Source organism: Camelus dromedarius, chromosome 9 (assembly GCF_036321535.1).
Source record: "Camelus dromedarius isolate mCamDro1 chromosome 9, mCamDro1.pat, whole genome shotgun sequence".
Classification (NCBI taxonomy): Eukaryota; Metazoa; Chordata; class Mammalia; order Artiodactyla; family Camelidae; genus Camelus; species Camelus dromedarius.
In genome coordinates, this window is record NC_087444.1 from 50985058 (window position 1) to 51007591 (window position 22534).

The following is a 22534-nucleotide window of genomic DNA, read 5'->3' on the forward strand; positions in this document are numbered from 1 at the left end:
GGTTTATTGAGAAGGACATAAGGAAGCAAAGAACTCATAACTGAGCATCATAGTGCTTGGGTTGAGCTTTACCCCTTTATGTTTTCCTTATATTTCTAGTGTTTTGTCTCCTCATAGGAATTTTGTAGTTCTAAATGTGTGAACAGGAGTATGCACCTACTGTGTACACAAAGCAAGAATACATAGTAAGTACAAGTTTGTAAAGCCTCATCATATCTGGTGCTGCACAGGTTGAACTTTTAAATAGCACCATTTTTGGTAACGCCATCCTAATTTTAGTTTAAAGCATATATCAGGTATTGCCAGGCTCATTTCTTACAACTGTCTGTCCAGAAGATTTTCACTGATAATTTAAGTAACAATGTTTATATTTTTTTGTAAGCATTTGTCAGACACTGTTGTCAGAACTTTACATTCATTATGTCATTGAATTTCCTCGAAACACCCGAGATTGCACTAGCCTTATCTTTCACAGTTGAAGAAACTGGGCTAAGAAGGGTTAGGTAACTTGAGCAAGGTCACAAGTTGTATGACTGGAATTTGAGCCTAGGAACAGACTCCAGTGCCCAAGTTATTAACAAGTATGTTCCACTGTTGGTGTGAGTGCTCACATGTTTACTTGATTCACACTTCTGTCTCCAGTAGCAACCTAATTGCTGAAGAACCCAGTTTCCTTTTCTTATGTGGTCAGGCCTCCTTCACTACCAGATTTCACTAGAAACTCTAGCTTTATATCTGAGAATGGCAGCACTGTTCAGCATTCTCTGGTTCTTTATATTTGGGTCTACATTTAAATAGTCTGGTCTTGAAAAGTGGACATAAAACTATATAGAATATACATTGTTCCAGCCAGCTGGAAAAAATCTTTGTTAATTTTTAAATGTCTTCGAGAAATCAGTTTGTTTTATCTGGAAACAAAGTAGCAAAGCAGAAGTCAAGGTTTGTTCTGGAGTAAATTGTTTGACTTCATTATCTTATCTCTTAATTATGTCATAGTAGTAATAAGTGACTTAGTAGCAAGCAGAGATGTGTATTCTGTATAGATGTAAATAAATCCAGTCTTGTCATTATCCACTGGGCAGCTGAGCAAACCCCTAAGATCACATTGCAAGATACACTGTTGAAAATGTTACAAATACCTTCCTTTTAGACTATGATGCAAAGTTTTCAGTTCCTCTGTAAACAATTAAGCACCTTTTATCTGCAATTTTAAGTATTTTAGTTAAAACATGGTATTTTTTCCAAAGATGTTAGCACGCTTTTGATTTTTGTGCAGCTTGATATTTGTAATTTCTTGTGTAACATAATGTGTGCTGTAAGGAGCTTTTGTAAATTGATCTAACTTCTTCTCTTCTCTTTGCAGGAATATATTAAAGGGATCTGTGAACCTGAACTGGAAGAAAGAGAATGTTACCCCAAGGCCATGCACTGCATTTTTGTTGGGGCACAGAGCCTGTTTCTCAAGAGCTTGATTCAGGATACCTGTGCCGATCTCTGCATTCTGGACATCGGTCTTCTTGGCATCAGAGGAAGTGCCGAAGCTGTGGTCATGGCTCGAAGTCACATTCAGCAGTTTGTAAAGCTCTTTGAGAATAACGAGAACCTGCCCAATAGCCAAAAAGAATCAGAAGTGAAAAGGGAATTTAAACAATTTGTTGAAGCTCATGCAGACAGTTACACAATGGACTTGTTGATTTTGCCCACTTCCTTGAAAAAAGAACTTTTGGCACTCACCCAAGGTGAGGAGAATCTGTTTGAAACAGGAGATGATGATGTTATTGAAATTAGAGATTCTCAACAAACAGAGTTTACACAGAATGCTGCCACGGGGCTGAATATTTCCAGAGATGAAATTGTTGTGCAGGAAGATGCAAGAAATAAAGCAGGGACTCCTGTTTCTGAGCTTACAAAACAAATGGACACAATCTTTTCTAGTTCACAAGATGTGCTTTTTGTTCCAATAAATGGTCTAACCCCAGATGAAGAGGCGCTTTCCAAAGACAGAGTTTGTCACAAAAGGAGATTTTCTGATTCTGAAGAAAGGCATACCAAGAAACAGTTTTCTTTGGAAAATGTTCAAGAGGGAGAACTTTTACATGATGGGAAGACACCAGCTGGAAATGTAATCATTGACCTATCTGATTCTTCCACTGATGCTGAAAACTTAAGTCCAGATATAAAAGACACTACTGAGGAAATGGAATACAACATCCTCGTAAACTTTTTCAAAACCATGGGCTACTCCCAAGAAATTGTTGAAAAGGTCATTCGGGAGTATGGGCCATCCACTGAACCATTATTGCTCTTGGAGGAAATTGAAAAAGAAAATAAAAGATGCCAGGAAAACAGAGAATATTCACCTGGTACAATGTATCCAGAGACCAGTAAAACCAAAAATAAAAGTGTTTGTAACAGCATAAATGAGCTTACAATGGATTCCACTCCAAAGAAAACACAAACTCACACACAGCAAAACATGGTAGAAAAATTTTCTCAGTTACCATTCAAAGAAGCAAAACCGTGTACCTCAAATTGCAAAATTAATACTTTCAAATCAGTGACAGTAGAACAGAAACAAGAAATCTGGAGTTCAAACCAGAACTACATTTGTAACATAGACGTTGAAACTGATGGCCTTTTACCCTCTGTTGCCCCTTCAAGTCCCAAAGAAGTTGTCAGTTTTATTTCAAGAGGAGCTTCAAGTCACCAGCCCAGAATTCCCATTTTTCCTGAAAATGGTTTGCAGCAGAAAGTGGAACCCTTGCTCCCAAATAATATGAAGTCTGCCTGTGAAAACTGTCCGGGATGTTGTAGCTCTCCTCAGTCTAAGCCAAATTGTCCACCCCTCTCTCCACCGAGGCCGCTGTCCCAGCTGCTACCTTCAGTTACTGATGCAAGGTTGGCAGGACCTTCTGAGCACATTGATTCCTCCGTTACAGGGGTCCAGAGGTTTCGAGATACTCTGAAAGTGCCCTACAAGCTGGAATTAAAAAATGAACCAGGGAGAACGGATCTGAAGCACATTGTTATAGATGGGAGCAATGTTGCAATTACGTAAGTCCCTTCTTTGCAAATTATATTGTAGTTTTAAATAGGGATCTAAGTACTGTGTCAGAATTGCATGAGTTTTGTAAGAACTATCCTGTGTGTCTGTGTAGTTGATCTATAGCCTGACCTGAAAAAGAGAAAAAAACTGCTGATTAGAAAAGTTGTAGTCCATCTTCTGGTGTTGTAAACTTTACTTCACTCTGCTGAACCTGTATTTCTGAGGACAAGCGATGATGGGAAAACTTGTCTTTTCACATTGCATTTCCCAGTGATAAGCAGCATAGAGACTTTTAAATCATTAGGTTCTTAATACCATGAACACCGTTAGTTTCTGAATACGAGGATGAAGCTTAAGGCAAAAAAGTGATTTTTTCTTATGATACAGTATGCCAGGTCTTTAGCCGAGAGCTCGCAGTGATAATAGGTGTGATGTACTTCTGTTATACGGTTGTTGATAGAATGGTAGCAATTTCCTTTCTAGGGATAGTCTTCAGATTGAGCTTCTTTATGGGTCTCTGCTCTTACTAAAAGTTTGTATGTTTGTTTTTAGTGAAAGAGTTAAATGATTATTTCTATTTAGCTTGTCTTGGAACCCTCTTAGGATTCTGATTTTATACTTCCAGGATGGGACTGGATTTCTTCTGTCAAGTGGTAGTTTGATACAGTGACTAGGAGAGTGTGGGGGTCAGAGTCAGAGTCTCCGCCCCACCGTGGACCAGCTGTTTGACCTCAGGCAGGTTTCTGCCTACTAAATTTGACTTGCTGCAGACCGTTTCCTTTTGCCCTGTCCTAAAGGACATCTTAATCATGCCATTTCTACAACTGCTAGGTAAAGTCTTCAGTTTTCAGAACCAGTCACTGACCCAGCCATTGATTTTGAAGACATCTTCAAAGTCTAACATTTTAAGTATCTGCAATTCAAGAAAAGAGGCACCTGGACTTGGAATGAAGAAGTTGAAATACAGTTGACCCTTTAATGACACAGGGGTTAGGGGGCACCGACCATCTGCACAGTCAAAAATCCGTGTGTAACTTTATGGTCGGCCTTCCTTAAAGCTGTTCTATGTCTTTGGATCATAGTAGTATTTACTATTGAAAAAATTCCATGTTTAAGTGGACCCTCGAAGTTCAAACCTGTTGTTCAAGGGTCATCTGTACTTTTCTGAATTGCTGAATATTTATGTAACTTCTTTCCTAGGAGTTCTAAAAGATCAGTTAATCCCCTGATTTTTCAGGAATATTTGATAAAATTGAAAATTAAATTTTATTATTAAAATATGTGTTTATTATATATTATTTATTTTTTGTTTTGTTAATTTTTTATTAGAATTTTCAAACAAATTCACAAGAAGATAATGTGAGTTCCATGTTGGGTTCATTTGGGATTCCCATATGCCTGCCATCTTATAGTAGTTATCAACTCATGGCCTGTCTCGTTTCATCATTTCTAACATTGTTTCATCTATACCAGCACCTGCTGCCTTTCACCCATATTATTTTGAAGGAATTCTCAAATATATCATTTCCATCTATAAACAATTTAGTATCTATTTTTTTTAAGTATAAAGATTCTTTCTTTTTTTTAATGGTGCTGTACTTTGCTATCAAAAAAAGGAGGGGGGAGGGTAGAAATGCCAGCATTTTACATGCTAAAGTTTGAATGTAGGCAGTAAAAATACGTAATATCCTTGTTTTTATTTCCAAATAATACTGTTTATTGTCATTTCACTTTGTTTTCTGGCAGTTCTTTTGGGGGAAACCCAGCAAATGCCCACAGCTGCATAGCATTATCTAAGTAAAAATGTAAAGGGCAATTTCAGTCACCCACAGTCCAAGCCCCACAGCAGTTCCTCATTGTTACAATTTCTTCAGCCAAATGATGATATAAAATTTAGGTCATGACTGTGAGTAATATTAATCCTTTTTCATTTTTCTGTATGTGGAAAGATTTCCCAAATTGGTGTTCAAAGACTAAGAAATGCAAATTAAGACAAAATGAGCAGTGATAATGACAGTTTTTAAAAACTTTTTTGTAGTAACTAGTATATTTCTCAAAGGGGTCACTATTGGAATTTAGAATGGCACTGTCTATCCAGGACAGGATGTTTTGCATATCTGGTCCCTCCCACTTTGTCCATAATGCCCCCCAGCTATTGTGACACCCCAAAACACTGCCACGTATTTCCTAACATTCTTTAGTACTGTACCATTTCTTTTGAAAGCCACTGAGTTAGTGCACTAAGGGAAACCACAAGCTGTCTTTCATTAATTGTTTTGAAAACTGATTTGAGAGAAGATTTCAATTTTTTTTAATTCACAGTTATCTCAGTTTAAAAGCAACTCTTTTACAAAGGATGTGTTATCCTAAGAAGACAAACTTATACTTTATTTGATGTAGATTGATCTGAAAATATCAGTAATCAAAATTAACTCTTATTCTGGGGAGAAACTGTTTAATGGGTACAGGGTTTTATTTTGTAGTGATGGAAATGCTTTAGAACAAGAAATAAGTGGTAATTGCACAATGTTGTGAATGTACTAACTGCCACTGAATTTTTCACTTTAAAATGATTATCTTTGTGAATTTCACCTTAATTTTTTTTAGAAGTCTGGAAAAAAATTAATTCTTATTCTGAATCAGTTGCTTCAGTATTAAATGTGAATTATAAACCATAAATTCCATAAAGGAAGTGATTCGTGTCTGTTCTGTTCACTGAACTACCCCTAAGGTCCATGGTGCCTGGCACATAGTAGCCACTCAGTAACCATTTGTTGAATGAATGAATGAATGAATGAAAGACTTAAAAAAGTTTAGGATTGTTTAAATGACTCTTCACCACCCATTTGTAACTTGCTATTCCAATGGCTATTTCAGCAATTAATTTAGATTAAATTTCAATGACTATTTGGAATCTTAAAGCTGAAACACCCTTTATGTGTTAGGTACTGTACTTTACCTTTTAAAACGTAATCTTCACACCAATTTTGTGAGGTAAAAATTATCTGTAATGTACATAACATGAAATGGCTTAAAAGTCTCGCCCAAGATTATGTGGATATGATGTTTGGGCTCATGATATCTCTCTCTCCAGAGCCATCGTACACCCTCCTCCTCCCACAGAAGTTGAGGTTGAATTTTTAGGTCTTGGCAACATCAGATACATAAGTCTTAGGCACTGCTCAGGAGACCTCACTAATTTGATCCAGCTAGTTGGGGAAGTAGTTAAAGAGGAAATTTGAGTCCTTAAGCAATAGGTTTGAACCCCACCCTAAAGCACCTCAGGCCCACTCATCCCTGGGTCTCTACAAAACCTTTGTTTATTTGCCTATCCAGAATAATGCAGTTTATAACACACCGTGAGAAATTCTGAAATACCCTACTTAATACTGCTGATTATGCATATCTCTACTTGGTTTTTCCCCTTTGTCACCATGAATGAGTCAAACGATGAGTAAATGGAAATTGTTTGCGGTGTATGGTAGGCATCACCGTGGTGGTCAGATAACACTCAGTCTCTGTCAGTCTGAAACTTCATCATAAGAGCACCTGACTTATCTGGATAGATAATTTTCCATGTAGATGAGGTTTGCCCCTTCACTTGACAGAACTATATATTTTAACCATTTTTCATGCTGGTCTTTATCAGGGTTCCATGGCTACTTTATTAAGTGGAAGCTATAGAAAGAAATTACACTTTCCTGGGTAACTCAGAAAGGGTTTTTCACTGTTTCCCCACACTGCCTTTTCCGGTTCTATGACCGCCATGAGTTTTTATCAGGTATTTATTACCCATCTCCTCTCTCTCCTTTGGACCCTCTTCTTTCTAGTTGACTGTCTGCTACGGTGTGGAAAGCAACCAGATGACATAAGTTGTTTCCAAATGTATGGAAGCAGGAGTTTAAATCTCTCTGGAGAGCCTGCACAGCTGGCTTTTCAGGCTTACTGTCTCTTAATTCTGCATTTGGGGCTGGAAGCCCCAGAGCTCTGGCCTTCTCAGAGGTAGAGAGGTGTTACTGTGTGTAGACCCTTTGTCCTTGAGTCAAAAAAGACAGTTGGTCTGGGTTTACCTGTCAGCAAGTTACTCTGATTTGATTGCAGAGAGTCTAGGAGACAGTGATTTAAGCACATTTTCTGCCTGGTCAGGATGTGAGAGTAAAAGTAGGAAGGGTCAGGGACCCTCATTATTTTGAGATCAATAATTTGGCTCTACTTGATGTTTTTTTCTGTTGTTTTGTTTTTTGGATTAGTCCGTATGTTCTCCACCAGAATTTTGAACTGTTACTTATTCCTAAAACAGCTCTAGAGGTTTTCCAAGGTATCAAAAATGGTTTGATCTCATCCATGAGGATAACTAACACTTTGGAAATTTGTTTAGAGCTAATGTTTCTAGAAACTCTACTTTCCCCCTCTAAGCTTGGGAGGGGTCCAGGGTAGCTGAATTTTTGTCTTCTGTCATTTCCCTCCTTTTCCTTAGTGACCCAGTGTACTAGAACGGGGGACTTTATTTCCATTCAGGTTCTACTGTCACCATCAACAGAAGCATTTAAGGAAAAGAGGGAAAAGAGTTTGTACACATTTGTGAATGATGAATAAGCCAGGAAAGCACTTTATAAGCTTTTTACTGCATTCCTCTCAAGGGTTATTTTTTTCAGGACTTAACATACTTAACATAAAAACTTTGTTCTGAGAATCAGCAGGCAGATGTAGTCTGGATTTTCATGTTTGGGCTATGGTTGCCTTTAACTCTAGTTCTGCCCTTACTTTTAAGCAGTTAAAATGATTTTTATTCTTTTTAGAGATTTTTTTTAAAAGACCCCTATACAAAAACTCCCCCACCCAGCCTTTTATTCCAGTAACAGATGTCATGTTGCTACATTCTTACCATATTTGAATGCTGTTAGGTAAACAGACCACTACTAAGTTATTTCATCAAGAATGGGTTTGTTTATTTGTTTACATACGTTTTCTAGGGTATAACTGATGCCTGTGCATTCTTATTTATGGTGCACTGAGAAGGGAGTGGACTTTAGCCTCTAAAAGGAGGTATCTCTGAGCCACTCTTCTGGGTGTTAGATGCTTACTGCAGGTCCGGCCCATTCCTGCTCCATGATAATTTGGGTTTAGTTGGGGACAGTACCACTGTGGAGTAGTTGAAAAGACACTGGTCCAGGAGTGAGGGAGCATCAGCCTAATCCCAGCTCATCCACTCCCTGGCAGTGCACGCTGGGCAGGTGGCTCTGGCTCTCATGAGGCGTTTCACTCTTTTTATCCCTAAAGGAATCTGAGTCCATTCCTAAGTTCTGTGATTCTGGTGCACAGTACAAGATAGCAAGTTAGAGAGAAAGAAGAGGGATGATTGAGGGCCTGTGTCTAGAGACAGCTTCACAGAAGACAGACTGGGTGGGGCTTGCGGGCATTTGGGGAGGAGGTGTAAGAAATAAGAAAAAGCTCATAGCCCAGGAAGAGTCAGATGGCAAAGCTCCTGGCCAAACCTGAGAGTGTGATGACGGCTGGAGGTGGAAGTAGAAGGTTCACTTTGGCCAGATCCCATCTGACTAGTCAAGTGTGGAGGGAACCTCGAAGCCAGACACTGGATTTGTCTAGAAAGATAGTGCTGTTGAAGGCTCTGAGCACAATCAGAGACCTTGTGGCTGCATTTCACGTTCAGTCTGCCTGCAGGATGGGTTAGAATTAGCAGTGCCTGGGGGTGACTTGTGTCCTTCTGTGCCTGAGGAGGCAGAACTCCAAGTGAAAGAACTCTCCACCAAGTGGTTTTGACATGTGAGAAGACAGGACTGAAGATACAGAATTTACTGTTACTGAGTCATAGATGATCACTGAGGTGGTGAAGACAGATTATGCTAATCTAAATAAACTGTTATTAAATAACATCACGAGGATTTTCTTTTTTCTTTCTAGTACTCATGGGTAGACAAGTGGATTACCACCTGCAAAATTTCAAACTTTTTTTTAAAACTTCTACTTTTATTTAACTGCTTGAGAGTAAAATTTAAATATTTTCTTTGTTTCTTTTGAAATTTGTTACCGGGTTTTCAGATGGGGGACAGTTTTTAATCCTCTATACCGGGACTTACAAATTGGGGGCCAGATCTGGCCACCACCTGTTTTTGTAAACAAGGAACACAGCTTCACCCCTTCATTTACAGTTGACAGTCGCATGGTGCAGCAGACACCATGTTTGGCCTTTTACAGGAAAAGTGTACTCACTCGTATTCTATACTGTCTCTTGTGTTTTTGTTTTTGTTTTTTTTGGGGGGGGGAGGGTAATTAGGTTTATTTACTTATTTAATTCTTAGTGGAGGTACTGGAGATTGAACCCAGGACCTCTTGCTTGCTAAGCAGACACTCTACCACTATATACCTTCCCCCCTTAGTCTTATTTGCTTACAGCCCCCCCCCCCAACTTTATGCTTCCTTCAACAAAATCACTTACTGTGGCCCCCAGGTAGCTTCGTGAATCTTGCTCTCAACTTGTTTCCTGGAAGCTGTAAACTGAGTAGATGTCACAGTTCTCCAGAAAGGGGATGGAGCCCCTCTGGAACCAGACACATTTGAAGCCTTTGGAAGTTGTCATTGGAATAGTCAAGACTGTAGCTACTTCTGCTTCAGCAACGTATTCCTTGACAACAGTCATCACAGATTCTTAGAGGCCAGTGACCATGCAGGACTCTCTAGAATGGGCTCTTTATCTAAAGACAAATATAAAAGGTACAATAAACAAGTATTGCCCTGAAGCTCAAACTGCTATCTACCACAAAAGCACACTCAATTAAATCAGCTGAACAAAACTACAGTAAAAAACAGAAAGCTGTTAAGAATCACATCTCCTGTCATGTGTTCTCTCTTGGCTTTGCAGAGCAGCTGACTATGCAACTTAATGTCAAAAAAAAGTAAATATTAAAGGAAATTTTGTTCTAATTGTTTTTGTTGTATATGGATTTTACCTTTTCATTTTTTCGTGGTGAAACTTAGCACACTTTAAACATGCTTTAAACTGAAATAAATTTTACTTATTTTCATACAGCCACGGTCTGAAAAAGTTCTTTTCTTGTCGTGGAATTGCAATTGCGGTTGAATATTTTTGGAAGCTTGGTAACAGAAACATCACTGTATTTGTCCCACAGTGGAGAACAAGGCGTGATCCTAATGTTACAGGTGAGACAAACTGATTTTTCCAGATTTCTAATTAGGTATTTAATGAGTTGCCTTATAATCACAACACACACCATCTAGAATAGAGCCATGTGCCATAGGCAGTAGGTTTAAAATCAAACTGTAAATTCACTGCACCCAGTGAAAAAAACATAGTTGAGTTACAGCATAAGAAATACTTGGCGGGGGTGGGGAGGATGTTTATATAGAAAGTTATATAAGATTTCATTATATATCACAAAAAATTTTCTTTGACTTCCTAAAAACTAGATTAAATGTGTCATTGTATTAGGCTGGGTTTCTTCTTTAAATAGTATTTTTGAAAATGGCCATTTGCTAAGTTTGGAACCCTCAAGTATAAAGTCTTTTTTAACAGTCTGTTTAATAGCTTAATATAAGTCATTATGGTTGTTGTATGGTACTGCATGGTTGACCTACAGGCCACACACAAAAGGTTTGAACTTACTATGGATCCTTAAATATTTCTGAGCAACTTAAAGTTTTTTGTTCTTAGGTCATAATCGGAAGACCAGTGAAAGGGCTGTGCCAGGCAGCTTAACACATCAGAGTACCTAGAAATAAAACATAGATTGAGAGGAGGAAGGGTGAGGACAGGACTCATCCAACTCATCAACAGGAAGTAAAACTTAGTCACTGTTGAAGTGAAAATGGTAAAACCACATTTACCAAGTATCCCAGCTTCCCTCGCTTTGGGGAATGTCTTTGTCCTAACAGAAGGTATTTGAGAAATGTGGCAGATCCACTCATCTCATAGTTATTTTTGAATAGGATCCCTGAAAGAGTCTTGTCAGCCTTATGTGCTGTGCATTTCTAGAACAATAAAAACACTGTGTTTGGGCATTTTAGCTTAAGTCAGTGGTGAGTACCATTGAAGGAAATGCAGGTGTGGGAATCTTAGACCCTGAGCTTTTAGCTTTTTTGCCCATTACTCATTTGTGGCTTTGGCCTTTATCCTCTGTCACAACCCACTCCCATGAATATCAGTAAATGTTTGTACAGATAACCGAGAGAGAGGTTAGGTAGGATGCCAACCAGAGGGAGATTTGAAAGACTCTTGGAAGAGGGACCAAGCAGGCCTTCTTGGGATTAGGACAGAACAGTTTGTCTCTCCTCCATCACTCTTCTCTGTTCCTGCCCCACCCTTTCTGGGGGACTCATCCTCACTCTTTTTGTCTTCTGCTGCTTGCAGTGTGGCTGTGAAAAATTTCTTGATAGTAAGATCCATTAAATATTGGTTTATGGTTTACTCTTCTTAATTTAGAAGCAAATGAGTTGAATATTTTGATATTTAAGAAATAGTTCAAGTCATTTTTCTTTGACTTTTCTTTTCCTTCCCAGTAAGTTAGTAAAGTTGAGTCTTCTGAGTAAGTAGAAGAAAGGTTTCGCACAACTCTCCAAGTGAAACATAGGGGGTGCTTTCATTTATTTAAACGTCTGGGAAGATAGCCCTTTTCTGAATGTGTGTTCAACTTATTCCATGAACAGAACAGCACTTCTTAACCCAGCTCCAGGAGCTCGGAATATTATCTTTAACTCCTGCACGGATGGTCTTTGGAGAAAGAATTGCTTCTCATGATGACAGGTATGAAAGGCCTTTTTCCTTTCTAAAGTGGGTATGGGGTGGTGAGGAGCCAACCACCTGCTCCACCAGACAGTTCATCAGGCTTCTGGACCCACATTCTTAAAGGACGCACTTGACTCAAGTGGTTGAGAATTTTAATATTTATGGTCATGACAGTTATATATTCAATGGTCTTTGCTGTATGGTTTAGGGGCATTACTATAGAAGCTATTAAGCTAGAAATTTTTTTTTTTCTGTAAAAGGTGGGAGAGGGAAGCAAGAAAATGTAGATTTTCTTTTCATTCATTTTAGGATGTGTCTGAGCCTTTAGACTACCAGTCTAAAACAGATATAATAATAGATTAACATACTTGAAAAACAGGGTAATGACAAATCAAAAGCATATAACAGAGTCACAAAAAAACCAAAAAGAAACCTAGCTAATACAAAAGAAAGTGATCAAACCACAAAAAGAAAAACAAAAAGAAGGGAGCAAAGAAGAAATAACAAATCAACTGGAAAACAAAGTTTAAAATGACAATAAACACATCTCTATCAATAATTACCATAAATGTCAGTGGACTAAATGCTCCAATCAAAAGACATAGAGTGGCAGATTGGAAAATAAAACAAGAGCCTACAATATGCTGCCTACAAGAGATACACTTTAGGGTGAAGGACACACATAGATTGAAAAAGAGAGGATGGAAAAAAATACTTCATGCAAATAGAAATTAAAAAAAAGCGGGAATGGCAATACTCAGACAAAATAGACTTTAAAACAAAGGCCGTAAAGAAAGGTAAAGAAGGACACTATAATGGTCAAAGGAACAATACAAGAAAAGGATATTACACTCGTTAACATATATTCACCCAATATAGGAGCACCTAAATAAAACACTAACAGACAAAAAGGAAGAAATTGATGGGAACACAATAATAGGAGATTTTAACACCTCCCTGACGTCACTGGACAGATCTTCCAGACAGAAACTCAATAAGGCAATGGAGATACGAAATGACGTAATAGAACAGTTGGACTTGGTTGATATTTTTAGGACATTATATCCCCCAAAAAACCAGAATATACATTCTTTTCAAGTGCACATGGAGCATTCTCTAGATTAGACCACATATTCAGACACAAAAGAAGCCTCAACAGATTTAAGAGGATGGAAATTATTTCAAGCATCTTTTCTGACCACAGTGGCATGAAACTAGCAGACAACCTCAGACAAACAAATGAGGGAAAAAACAACTACATGGAGACTAAACAACATGCTGCTATAAAACCAGTGGGTCAATGATGAAATCGAAGAAATTAAAAAATACCTTGAGACAAATGACGGTGAAAACACAACCACACAAAAATCTATGATATGTAGCAAAAAGAGTCCTAAGAGGGAAGTTTATAGCGATACAGGCCTTCCTCAAAAAAAAGAACAGTCTCAAATAAACAACCTAACCTACCACTGAAAAACATTAGAAAAAGAAGAACAAACAAAACCTAAAGTGAGCAGAAGGAAAGAAATAATAAAGATCAGGGATGAAATAAATAAAATAGAGATTAGAAAAATAGAGAAAAATTAAACCAAGAGCTGGTTTTTTGAAAGAGTAAACAGAATTCGACAAACCTCTGGCCAGGTTCACCAAGAAAAAGAGAGAGAGGACACAAATAAAATAAGAAAGGAAAATGAAGAAATTACAGCTAATGCCACAGAAATACAAAAAAAAAAAAACTAATAGAATACTATGAACAACTATATATGGCAACAAATTGGGCAACCTAGAAGAAATGGACAAGTTTTTAGAAACATACAGTCCACCAAAACTGAATCAAGAAGAAATAGATCATTTGAACAGACTGATCACTAAAAGTGAAATAGAATCAATAAAAAGCTCCCTGCAAACAAAAGTCCAGGACCAGGAGGCTTCACTGGGGAATTCTATCAAACATACAGAGAACTCATACTGATCCTTCTCAAACTCTTCCAAAAGATTGAAGAGGAGGAATTACTCCCAAACTCATTCTATGAAGACACCATCACTGTGATACCAAAACCAGGCAAAGACACTACCAAAAAAGAAAACTACAAGCCAATATCATTGATGAACACAGATGCAAAAATTCTCAACAAAATATTAACAAACAGAAATCAACAACACATAAAAAAGATCATACACTATGATCAAGTTGGATTCATCCCAGGGACACAAGGATGGTTCAACATATACACATTAATCAATGTGATACATCACATCAACAACAAAAAAGCATAAAAATTACATGATCATCTCAATAGATGCAGAAAAAGCATTTGATAAAATTCAGCACCCATTTATGATAAAAATTCTTACCAAAGTGAGTATAGAGGGAACATATCTCAACATAATAAAAGCTATTTATGACAAACCTACAGCCAGCATAATGCTCAGTGGTGAAAAGTTGAAAGCCTTCCCACTAAAGTCAGGAACAAGACAAGGATACCCACTCTCAACAACTCTATTCAACATAGTATTGGAAGTCCTAGCCATAGGATTCAGGCAAGAAGAAGAAATAAAAGGGATCCAAATTGGAAGAGAGGAGGTAAAATTGTCACTATATGTGGATGACATGATACTCTTATATAGAAAACCCTAAAGGCTCCACACAAAAACTGCTAGAGCTGATAAAAGAATTCAGCAAGGTAGCTGATTAGGATACAAGATTTACAGAAATCAGTCATATTTCTTTACACTAACAATGAAATATCAGAAAAGGAAAGTAAAGAAACAATTCCTTTTAAAATTGCATCAAAAAAAATAAAATACTTAAGAATAAATCTGACCAAGGAGGTGAAAGACTCATACATGGAGAACTGTAAAACATTGATTAAAGAAATTAAAGATGACTTAAGAAATGGAAAGATATCCCATGCTCTTGGATTGGAAGAATTAATATTGTTTAAATGACCGTACTACCCAAAGCAATCTACAGATTTAATGTGATCCCTATCAAATTACCCAGGACATTTTTCACAGAACTAGAACAAATAATCCTAAAATTTATGTGAAATCACAAAAGACCCAGAATTGCCAAGTAATACTGAAGAAAAAGAACGAAGGTGGAGAAATAACCTTCCCAGATTTCAGACGATACCACAGAGCTACAGTAATCAAAACAGCATGGTATTGGCACCAAAACAGATACGGATCAATGGAACAGAAGAGAGAGTCCAGAATAAGCAGACCTATGGTCAGTTAATCTTAGACAAAAGAGGCAAGACTATACAATGGAGAAAAGACAGTCTCTTCAGCAAATGGTGTTGGGAAAACTGGACAGCTGCATATAAATCAGTGAAATTAGAACACTCCCTCACTCCACACACAAAAATAAACTCAAAATAACTTAAAGGCTTAAATATAAGACAAGACACTATAAACCCCCTAGAAGAAAACATAGGCAAAACAGTTTCTGACGTAAATCATAGCAGTGTTCTCCTAGGACAGTCTACCTAGGCAATAGATAGAAAAGCAAAAATAAACAAATGAGACCTAATTAAACTTATAAACTTCTGCACAGCAAAGGAAACCATAAGCAAAACAAAACAACAACCTACAGAATAGGAGAAAATATTTGCAAATGATGTAGCTGACAAAGGTTTAATTTCCAGAATATATAAACAGGTCATACAACTTAGTAACAGCAACAACAACAACAACAACAAAAAAAACCCAGCAGCCCAATCCAAAACCGGGCAGAAGACCTAAACGAGCAATTCTCCAATAAAGGAAGACATACAAATGGCCAACAAGCACATGAAAAAATGCTCAATGTAGCTAATTATCAGAGAAATGCAAATCAAAACTACAGTGAGGTATCATCTCACATCAGTCAGAATGGCTACCATTAAAAAGTCCTCAAACAATAAATGCTGAAGCAGGTGTGGAGAAAGGGTTGCCCTCCTACACTGCTGGAGGGAATGCAGTTTGGTGCAGCCATTATGGAAAACAGTATGAAGATTCCTCAAAAAACTAAAAATAGACTTACCATATGATCCAGCAATCCCATTCCTGGGCATATATCCAGAGAGAACTCTAATTCAAAAAGACACATGCACCCCAGTGTTCATAGCAGCACCATATACAATAGGCAAGACATGGAAACACCCTAGATGTCCATTGACAGTAGGACTGGATAAAGAAATGGTGGTATGCTCATACAATGCAATACCACTCAGCCATAAAAAAAGAATAAAATAATGCCATTTACAACAACATGGGTGGACCTGGAGATTGTCATCCTAAGTGAAGTAAGCCAGAAGAGGAAAGAAGAATACCATATGATATCACTCATATGTAGAATCTAGGAAAAAAACAGAAAAGAAGACACTAATGGACTTACCTACAAAACAGAAACAGACTCACAAAGTAAACAAACTTATGGTTACCGGGGGAAAGGGGGTGGGAAGAGATAAATTTGGGGCTCAGGATTTCTAGACATTAAGTACTATATATAAAATAGAACAGGTTTCTTCTGAATAGCACAGGGAACTATATTCAATATCTTGTAGTAACCTGTAATGAGGAAGAACATGAAAATGAATATATGTATGTATATGTGTGGCTGAAACATTATGCTATACAACAGAAATTGACAAAACATTGTAAACTGACTATACTTCAATTTAAATAAAAAGAATTTTTTAAAGTAAAACATGACTGAGAATCTATAAGTACAAGCAGATAATGAGTTGTAGTATTTTTTGATACTTGCTAAAAGTAATGCTTGTCTTGTCTTAGTGTAGCAGCCTCAAGAGTGGTTTTCAGACACTCTCTATCTCCTCCTGGTTATATTTGGCCAGTGACTTAGTCTGTCATTGTGATGCCAGAGTCCTCAGTATTTCCTCCACCTAATAGAAGATGGTGTCAGCTGACCCTCGAGTTACAGGAATAAGCTGCATTCCTTAGGTTGGTATGTTGCTCAGAGAGCAGGTGCACCTGAGACAACCAGCTTTAATACGCACCTTTCAATTTTTTTCTAAAACCTTTACTGAGCACCAGCCAAATCCAATGTGTAGAGCCGGGCTCCAGGAACACAGGATTCACATGTACTCCCTGCCCTAAGAAGTTTTTGATCCGGAAGAGAAGGCACACAAATAAGTAATGGAGGCGAATTCTGCTGTGGTAAATAAGAGAAGGTTCCACAAAACCAGTGGCATTAAAACTGGTTTTTCAAACCATCCTTTTGTGATGAGAGCTCAGAGCCCTCAAGTGTCCGCAGGAACATAAGCGGTGGGTGTTCTCTCCTCTCCTGCATTCCTTCTCCTTCTCCTCACTCCGGTGTCTAGCACTTAAGCCCCTGCTGGTTTTGCCTCAGTCTTACCGCAGTGCTCCCCCACAGTGAAGACAGTGCTTAGCTTGGAACCCAAGCTAGTGAGCGATCGTCAGACGGGTGAGAAATAGAAAGAGGGGCTTGGCAGGGGAATGGGACTTGGGGTGACAGCAGGCATTCATTCAGCAAAAGATCCAGAGGGCATTCTCACTGATAGCCCCTTGCCCTTCACGAGGCTGAAATGAAACAATCAGAGGCAACTTGAAAGGAGAGTGTGGGAGGAAGCACACCAGGAGAGGGACATGGATGGGAAGGTCCTGGGAGACTGGGATGGAGGGACACCTCTGGCTCCGGCTCTGAGATACTGGTAGGGACCCTGAAGTGCTCAGCTAAAAAGACAGGTTTGGCCGTTGGGCTCATGAAGAGCCTTCAGATGCTCCAACACTGCAGCTTCATTCTCACACCAGCAGGATTTGAATGCATACACAAGTATGCAGACTAGGCTTCTGCTTAATTTATATAGCTCTCTGGGTTCTTACTGGGCATGAATATATGTCCTGATTCATAGTACATGCACAGAAACCTTACTGCCTGTTTTTGTTAATACCTCTAGGCAAACGTCACCACTTGCAGTTTATGCCAGTTAGAAATAAGTTGTAAGGTATTCATTAATAAATTCACAATGCTAAATAATATTTACTTCCCAAGGTTTCCTAATATTTCTGAAACTAATGAGGCTTGCTTTTTAATCCCCTTAAAGTACTCACTACTAGTAAATCTATTAATAAAAGCAATTGTTTAAACCTTTAATTCCAGTGATTCTCTTATTGTTTAATTATCTTTGTCTACATTGCCTCAGACAAATGTGATCATCTTAACTAAGGGATAAAACTCATGCTATCTTTACAAATCTCTCATTAAGAGAGTTTGAACAAGAATAATTTCCAAGAACAAAATAGAATTCTCCTAATATGTAATCCTTACACTTTTTATCACCATGTATCTTTTAATAATTTGCATTTGAGTGCATCTGTAACTTGGGCTAAACCAAATGGCAGTTCTAGATATCTCTTAAGTCAGAGCAGAAAATGTGAGCTTAGGCATTTTAAAAAAAAAAAATTGTAAGGCTGACTGCCAGGTAGCTAATCTTAGAACCAAAGTAGTGTAGCTTAGCAACTAAACACGAATAGTGATTTCACAGGCTTGTCAACTCTGATTTCATTCTCTGCTCTGTCGTGCATTATCTTATTACCGGCCTTTATTGATAGTACAAGTTCTCTAGAAAAATGGATAAATTCTGGTTGAGATCATTTTTAAAAAGTGTGTGAAAACCAGACCTTCATTTATAATCACTCCAATAATTTCAGATGTGTTCAACATTTCAGATTCATCTTCAGCTGACAAGGGCTTAACTTTTCTGCTTCTGAGCCTTGGTTAAATTCTTCGCTGATTTTCCTTATGAGGAGGAAGTCCTTTCGTTTTCTTATAACACAGCTTCTCTGAGCCAGGGATGCCTGCTTGCCCATTTTAACCACTCTTATATTACCATAGGTTTCTGCTACACTTAGCGGACAAAACTGGTGGCATAATTGTAACAAATGATAACTTCAGAGAATTTGTGACCGAGTCAGCCTCTTGGAGAGAAATAATTACAAAAAGGTAATATTTTCTTCTCTGTCTTTGGTCAGAAATTTTTTGTTGTTGTTTATTGTTTGGTTTTGTTTGGTTTTGTTTGTTTTGTGTCCACCTTGGAAGCAGTATAGGAGATCAAAGCATCATAGGACTGTACTCCCAGTCCACAGGATGGCTGGCCCCTCTCGGTAAGTGGGAGGACCCAGCACAAAGCAGCAACACCAGCAGGTGCTATGTGAGCATGCTCTGGTGCCCATAGGTGTCTGCTGTAGATCAGTGTTCTGGCAAGAGGCACATCTTTGTGGCACAGTTAGCTCTCTGTTAACCATGTGATGGAGCAGAAATGGCTGCCTAACTTGACCTTGCCCTGATGCTGAGGGATACTTGAGCAAAAGCCATCAGGCATCCCTGCTTTACTCAGCTATGAAATAATGAAGGTTGAGTTTAATAGCAACTGTGATTCCAGCCACAGGATAGGACCAAAATCAACATGCTAATTGAGTTTTCACTTTGGGGAGAAAGGCGAATGTTTCTTGTTTTTAATATCTAATGCTTTTCCTGAGCATTTTACCATCAAAGTTTAGTCATCTGTATTGCAGACATGTTGAATATCATGGAAAATAGCAAAGTAAAGTCAAAAGAGTTTTGCATTCACTACTGTTTAAGTTTTTGTTTATAATGATACTCTGAATGTGTTCAACTGCATTAAGATCAGTGAACACAGACTTCTGGGACTTTTTTGTTAACAAGCGTCATCTGACAAGTTACCTTGAAATGAAAAGCAGTAATAGTCTCATGGTAGTAGTGCCAGGGATGAGTCATAAATGCCACAAATCTAAAAAATGTACCTCGAGGCTGTGTATATCTAGTGTAACTAGTATATAGCCAGTGTAACTAGATACTTGGGTTTCACAGTTGCCCCTTGTCTAATGTTTATATTTTGTTGAATCATTATGAGGATTTTAGAAAATTATTATTTGAGTCATCATTTTAGAAAATAATACCTAGGTAAGAGTTAACTACTATGTGCCTTTTGACCCATCTGCTGTTAAAAAACTGTTGCTGGTAGCTGAACTGAGAATTGGTCTTTGACCTTCTGGGCACAGTTAACAAGCCATTAATCTTCTAGGACGTGTTTCTCTTGGATCTGTGCCCTGGGCTCATTGTCAGTATTTGTTGGACGCTCTTCCATGTACGCATGGAAGGTTTAATGCAGTCAAGACTCATTTGCACACCCCTGTTGCTCTCAGAATTCACAAAATAAGGCAGAAACCAAAGTCCTGACAACAAACCAGACACTTGGACTTCTTTCTTGTTTAAACATTTTTGTAGACTTGATAAAATCATGCTCAGCTGAGCTCAGCTTTTCTTTCTGCATATACTGTTTTCCTTTGCCTGTGGACTCATTCAGAAGTTAAACCTGTTGAACACCTGTTGTATCCTAAGCTGCCAGTGTTTCAGTCTTGCCTTTCAAAGTTGTATTGAAAGTTACATTAGGAGAAGAAGCTGCTTCCCAGGCCCAGGTAAAACTCTGAAAGCCTTGATAAGAAACAGGAGAGACAATAGATATAAGTTTCTTACTGTATTTGTATTCAAAAGAGAAAGTAAAATGGTTTGCTGTGCTAGGGTGCATTTGGTTTTTTTTAGGCAGTTAAGCAGTCTTTTAATTATTTCTCCAGCATTGTAATTATTCTCCCTGTCTTAGGTTGCTCCAGTATACCTTTGTGGGGGACATATTTATGGTTCCTGATGATCCTCTGGGAAGAAGTGGACCTCGATTAGAAGAATTTCTTCGGAAGGAAGTCTTTCTTCGGTATTTCCTTTCCGGATTGTCTTGTATTTATGAGTTTGTTTCACTTCTTTGTGCCGCAGTGCAAGTGCTCTCTCTCTCTCTCTTTCTCTCTCTCTCTCTCTCTCTCAAGGTTAAAAATGGCATTTTATTTTTTTAAAATAGCCTTAGATTTAGTGCTCGTGAAATCCATGTGGAATAGCTTTGAGGTAGAAGCACCCCAAAGACCAAATCTTCATTTGCAGTCCTTTTGGTTTTAATCCCAGGAGAAGATGGGGAGCCAAACTTTTTGTAGGTTGAAAAGGACAAAGCAGATTTTGCTGGTGGTTACTTATTAGTGCATGTCGCTTCGGCTCATTATGTGTATGTGAATTTCTTTTTTTAAGTTCATTTTCCCAACTCATTTGCTTTGAATATTTTATGCTTGTATTAATTTATTTACTCTTCAGGAGTCTTTATCTGGGGAACTGCAACTTTCTACCACCACTAATAGAGAAGCCAGTATACCATATTTATCCAAAATTGATTTGATAGTTTAGATTTTCTTTGTTGTAGTTTGGAGGTTTTTTATTTGTGTTTAAAGACATGTTGCCACTGGTCATTTCTTTCTTTTTTTTTAAAGACCTTTTGAGGGGGGTGGTAATTAGGTTTATTTACTTATTCATTTTTTAACAAAGGTACTGGGGGTTGAACCCAGGACCTTGTGCATGCTAAGCATGCGCTCTACCCCTAAGCTATACCCTCCCTCTGCTAGTGGTTGTTTTTGTTTTCAGAATTCTCAAGAAATGGACATTATTAAGTAAAGCATCCTAAGTGCTTAACTGGCCAATCATACACTCCAGTGATAGACCTGTTCTCTTTTAAAACTGAAATAGGCTACATTTCTGTGTATTTCTCAGCAGATATTTGCATGGGGGTGTTGTGGGGATCTAAACTGAAAGGAAGTCAGATGCACAGGTCTCCCAGCCTTTTAAGGCAATGAGACTACATAGCTGATCCTTTCCATTTATAATGGGGTCCTTAGAAGGCCTCTAGGTTTGGATTGGAAAGGGCCAGTGGTTAGACACAGCTGTCTTCTGCACAGGGTAGCAGCCTGATTTCCGCTCCCCAGTCTTGTGAATCATTTCTCTTTTGAGCCTTCAGGTTTTATTGCACAGATGAGGACTTGGTTCCCAAGGTCCTGCTTCTCTACCTAAACCAAGAGAATGGCAGTCATTTTTAACACCTGCTAGATGTCTGTACATCTCATTTTTCTTCCAGAAGTCTTAACTTGGAAATCCTCTGATAGGCGTTAAGACCTGATGAGGCGTGTGTGCAAGCATCAAGGTCCATTGGTCAGATTTAATGGAAGTAGAGTTCTCTGGCCCCTTCTGTGGCCTCAGCAGCTGGCAGCAGCGTCAGTTCTGCCTGCTCACCTAATGGCTCTTTACAAAAATGTTACCTAATTGGTTAAGAAGATAGTAATAGCTTCCCCCACAGAAGGAATGAGCTGTTGAAGTTGGGGAAAGTGTTCAGCCAGCCCCATTTCTCAGCTGCAAGCCAGAGTCAAGTGCAAGGCTTTGTAATGGTGCAGATGCCCTGTACATACACACTCATGTGCACACAAGTTGTGGGCACCAGTGTCTCACCCAGACTTGGGGGATTGGGGAGGCAGCCTCTCTGCCCAAAGTGGGTTCCTTTTTCTGAGCCCCATCATCCAGGGCCCCACAGAGAATCAAATCTGCAGAAGAGTAGGGCCCTGTTTCCAGATCTTTTGAAAGCTCCTAGGTGATTCTGGTACACCCTGGTTTAGAGCCAAGCAGCTGGATGGGATCAGTCCTACAGCAGCAGGGAGGTGGAGTCGCCCAGGAAGAGCTGTCTTCCCTGTCACAGCCAGTCTGGGGACGGTGTCGGTGGCATCCCTGCGGTCCCCCTGTGGGATGCTGCCATCCCTGCCTGGGCTGCACGCCTGTATCTTGTCTTCAGAAGCCAGGGAGCAGCCCCTGGAGCCTCAAG

The 22534-nt window shown here is 38.7% G+C and overlaps 1 protein-coding gene across 1 annotated transcript in view; it reads left to right on the top strand.

Annotated features, from left to right (window-relative positions):
* The window catches only part of N4BP1 (NEDD4 binding protein 1), a 50460-nt gene that overhangs the window by 23129 nt on the left and 4797 nt on the right, over positions 1 to 22534 (top strand). The window contains exons 2-6 of the mRNA XM_031458501.2: positions 1364 to 3054; positions 10095 to 10225; positions 11729 to 11825; positions 18670 to 18777; positions 20456 to 20563. Of these exons, the coding sequence (XP_031314361.1) occupies positions 1364 to 3054; positions 10095 to 10225; positions 11729 to 11825; positions 18670 to 18777; positions 20456 to 20563 (2135 nt within the window). The remainder of the gene's footprint in view (positions 1 to 1363; positions 3055 to 10094; positions 10226 to 11728; positions 11826 to 18669; positions 18778 to 20455; positions 20564 to 22534) is intronic.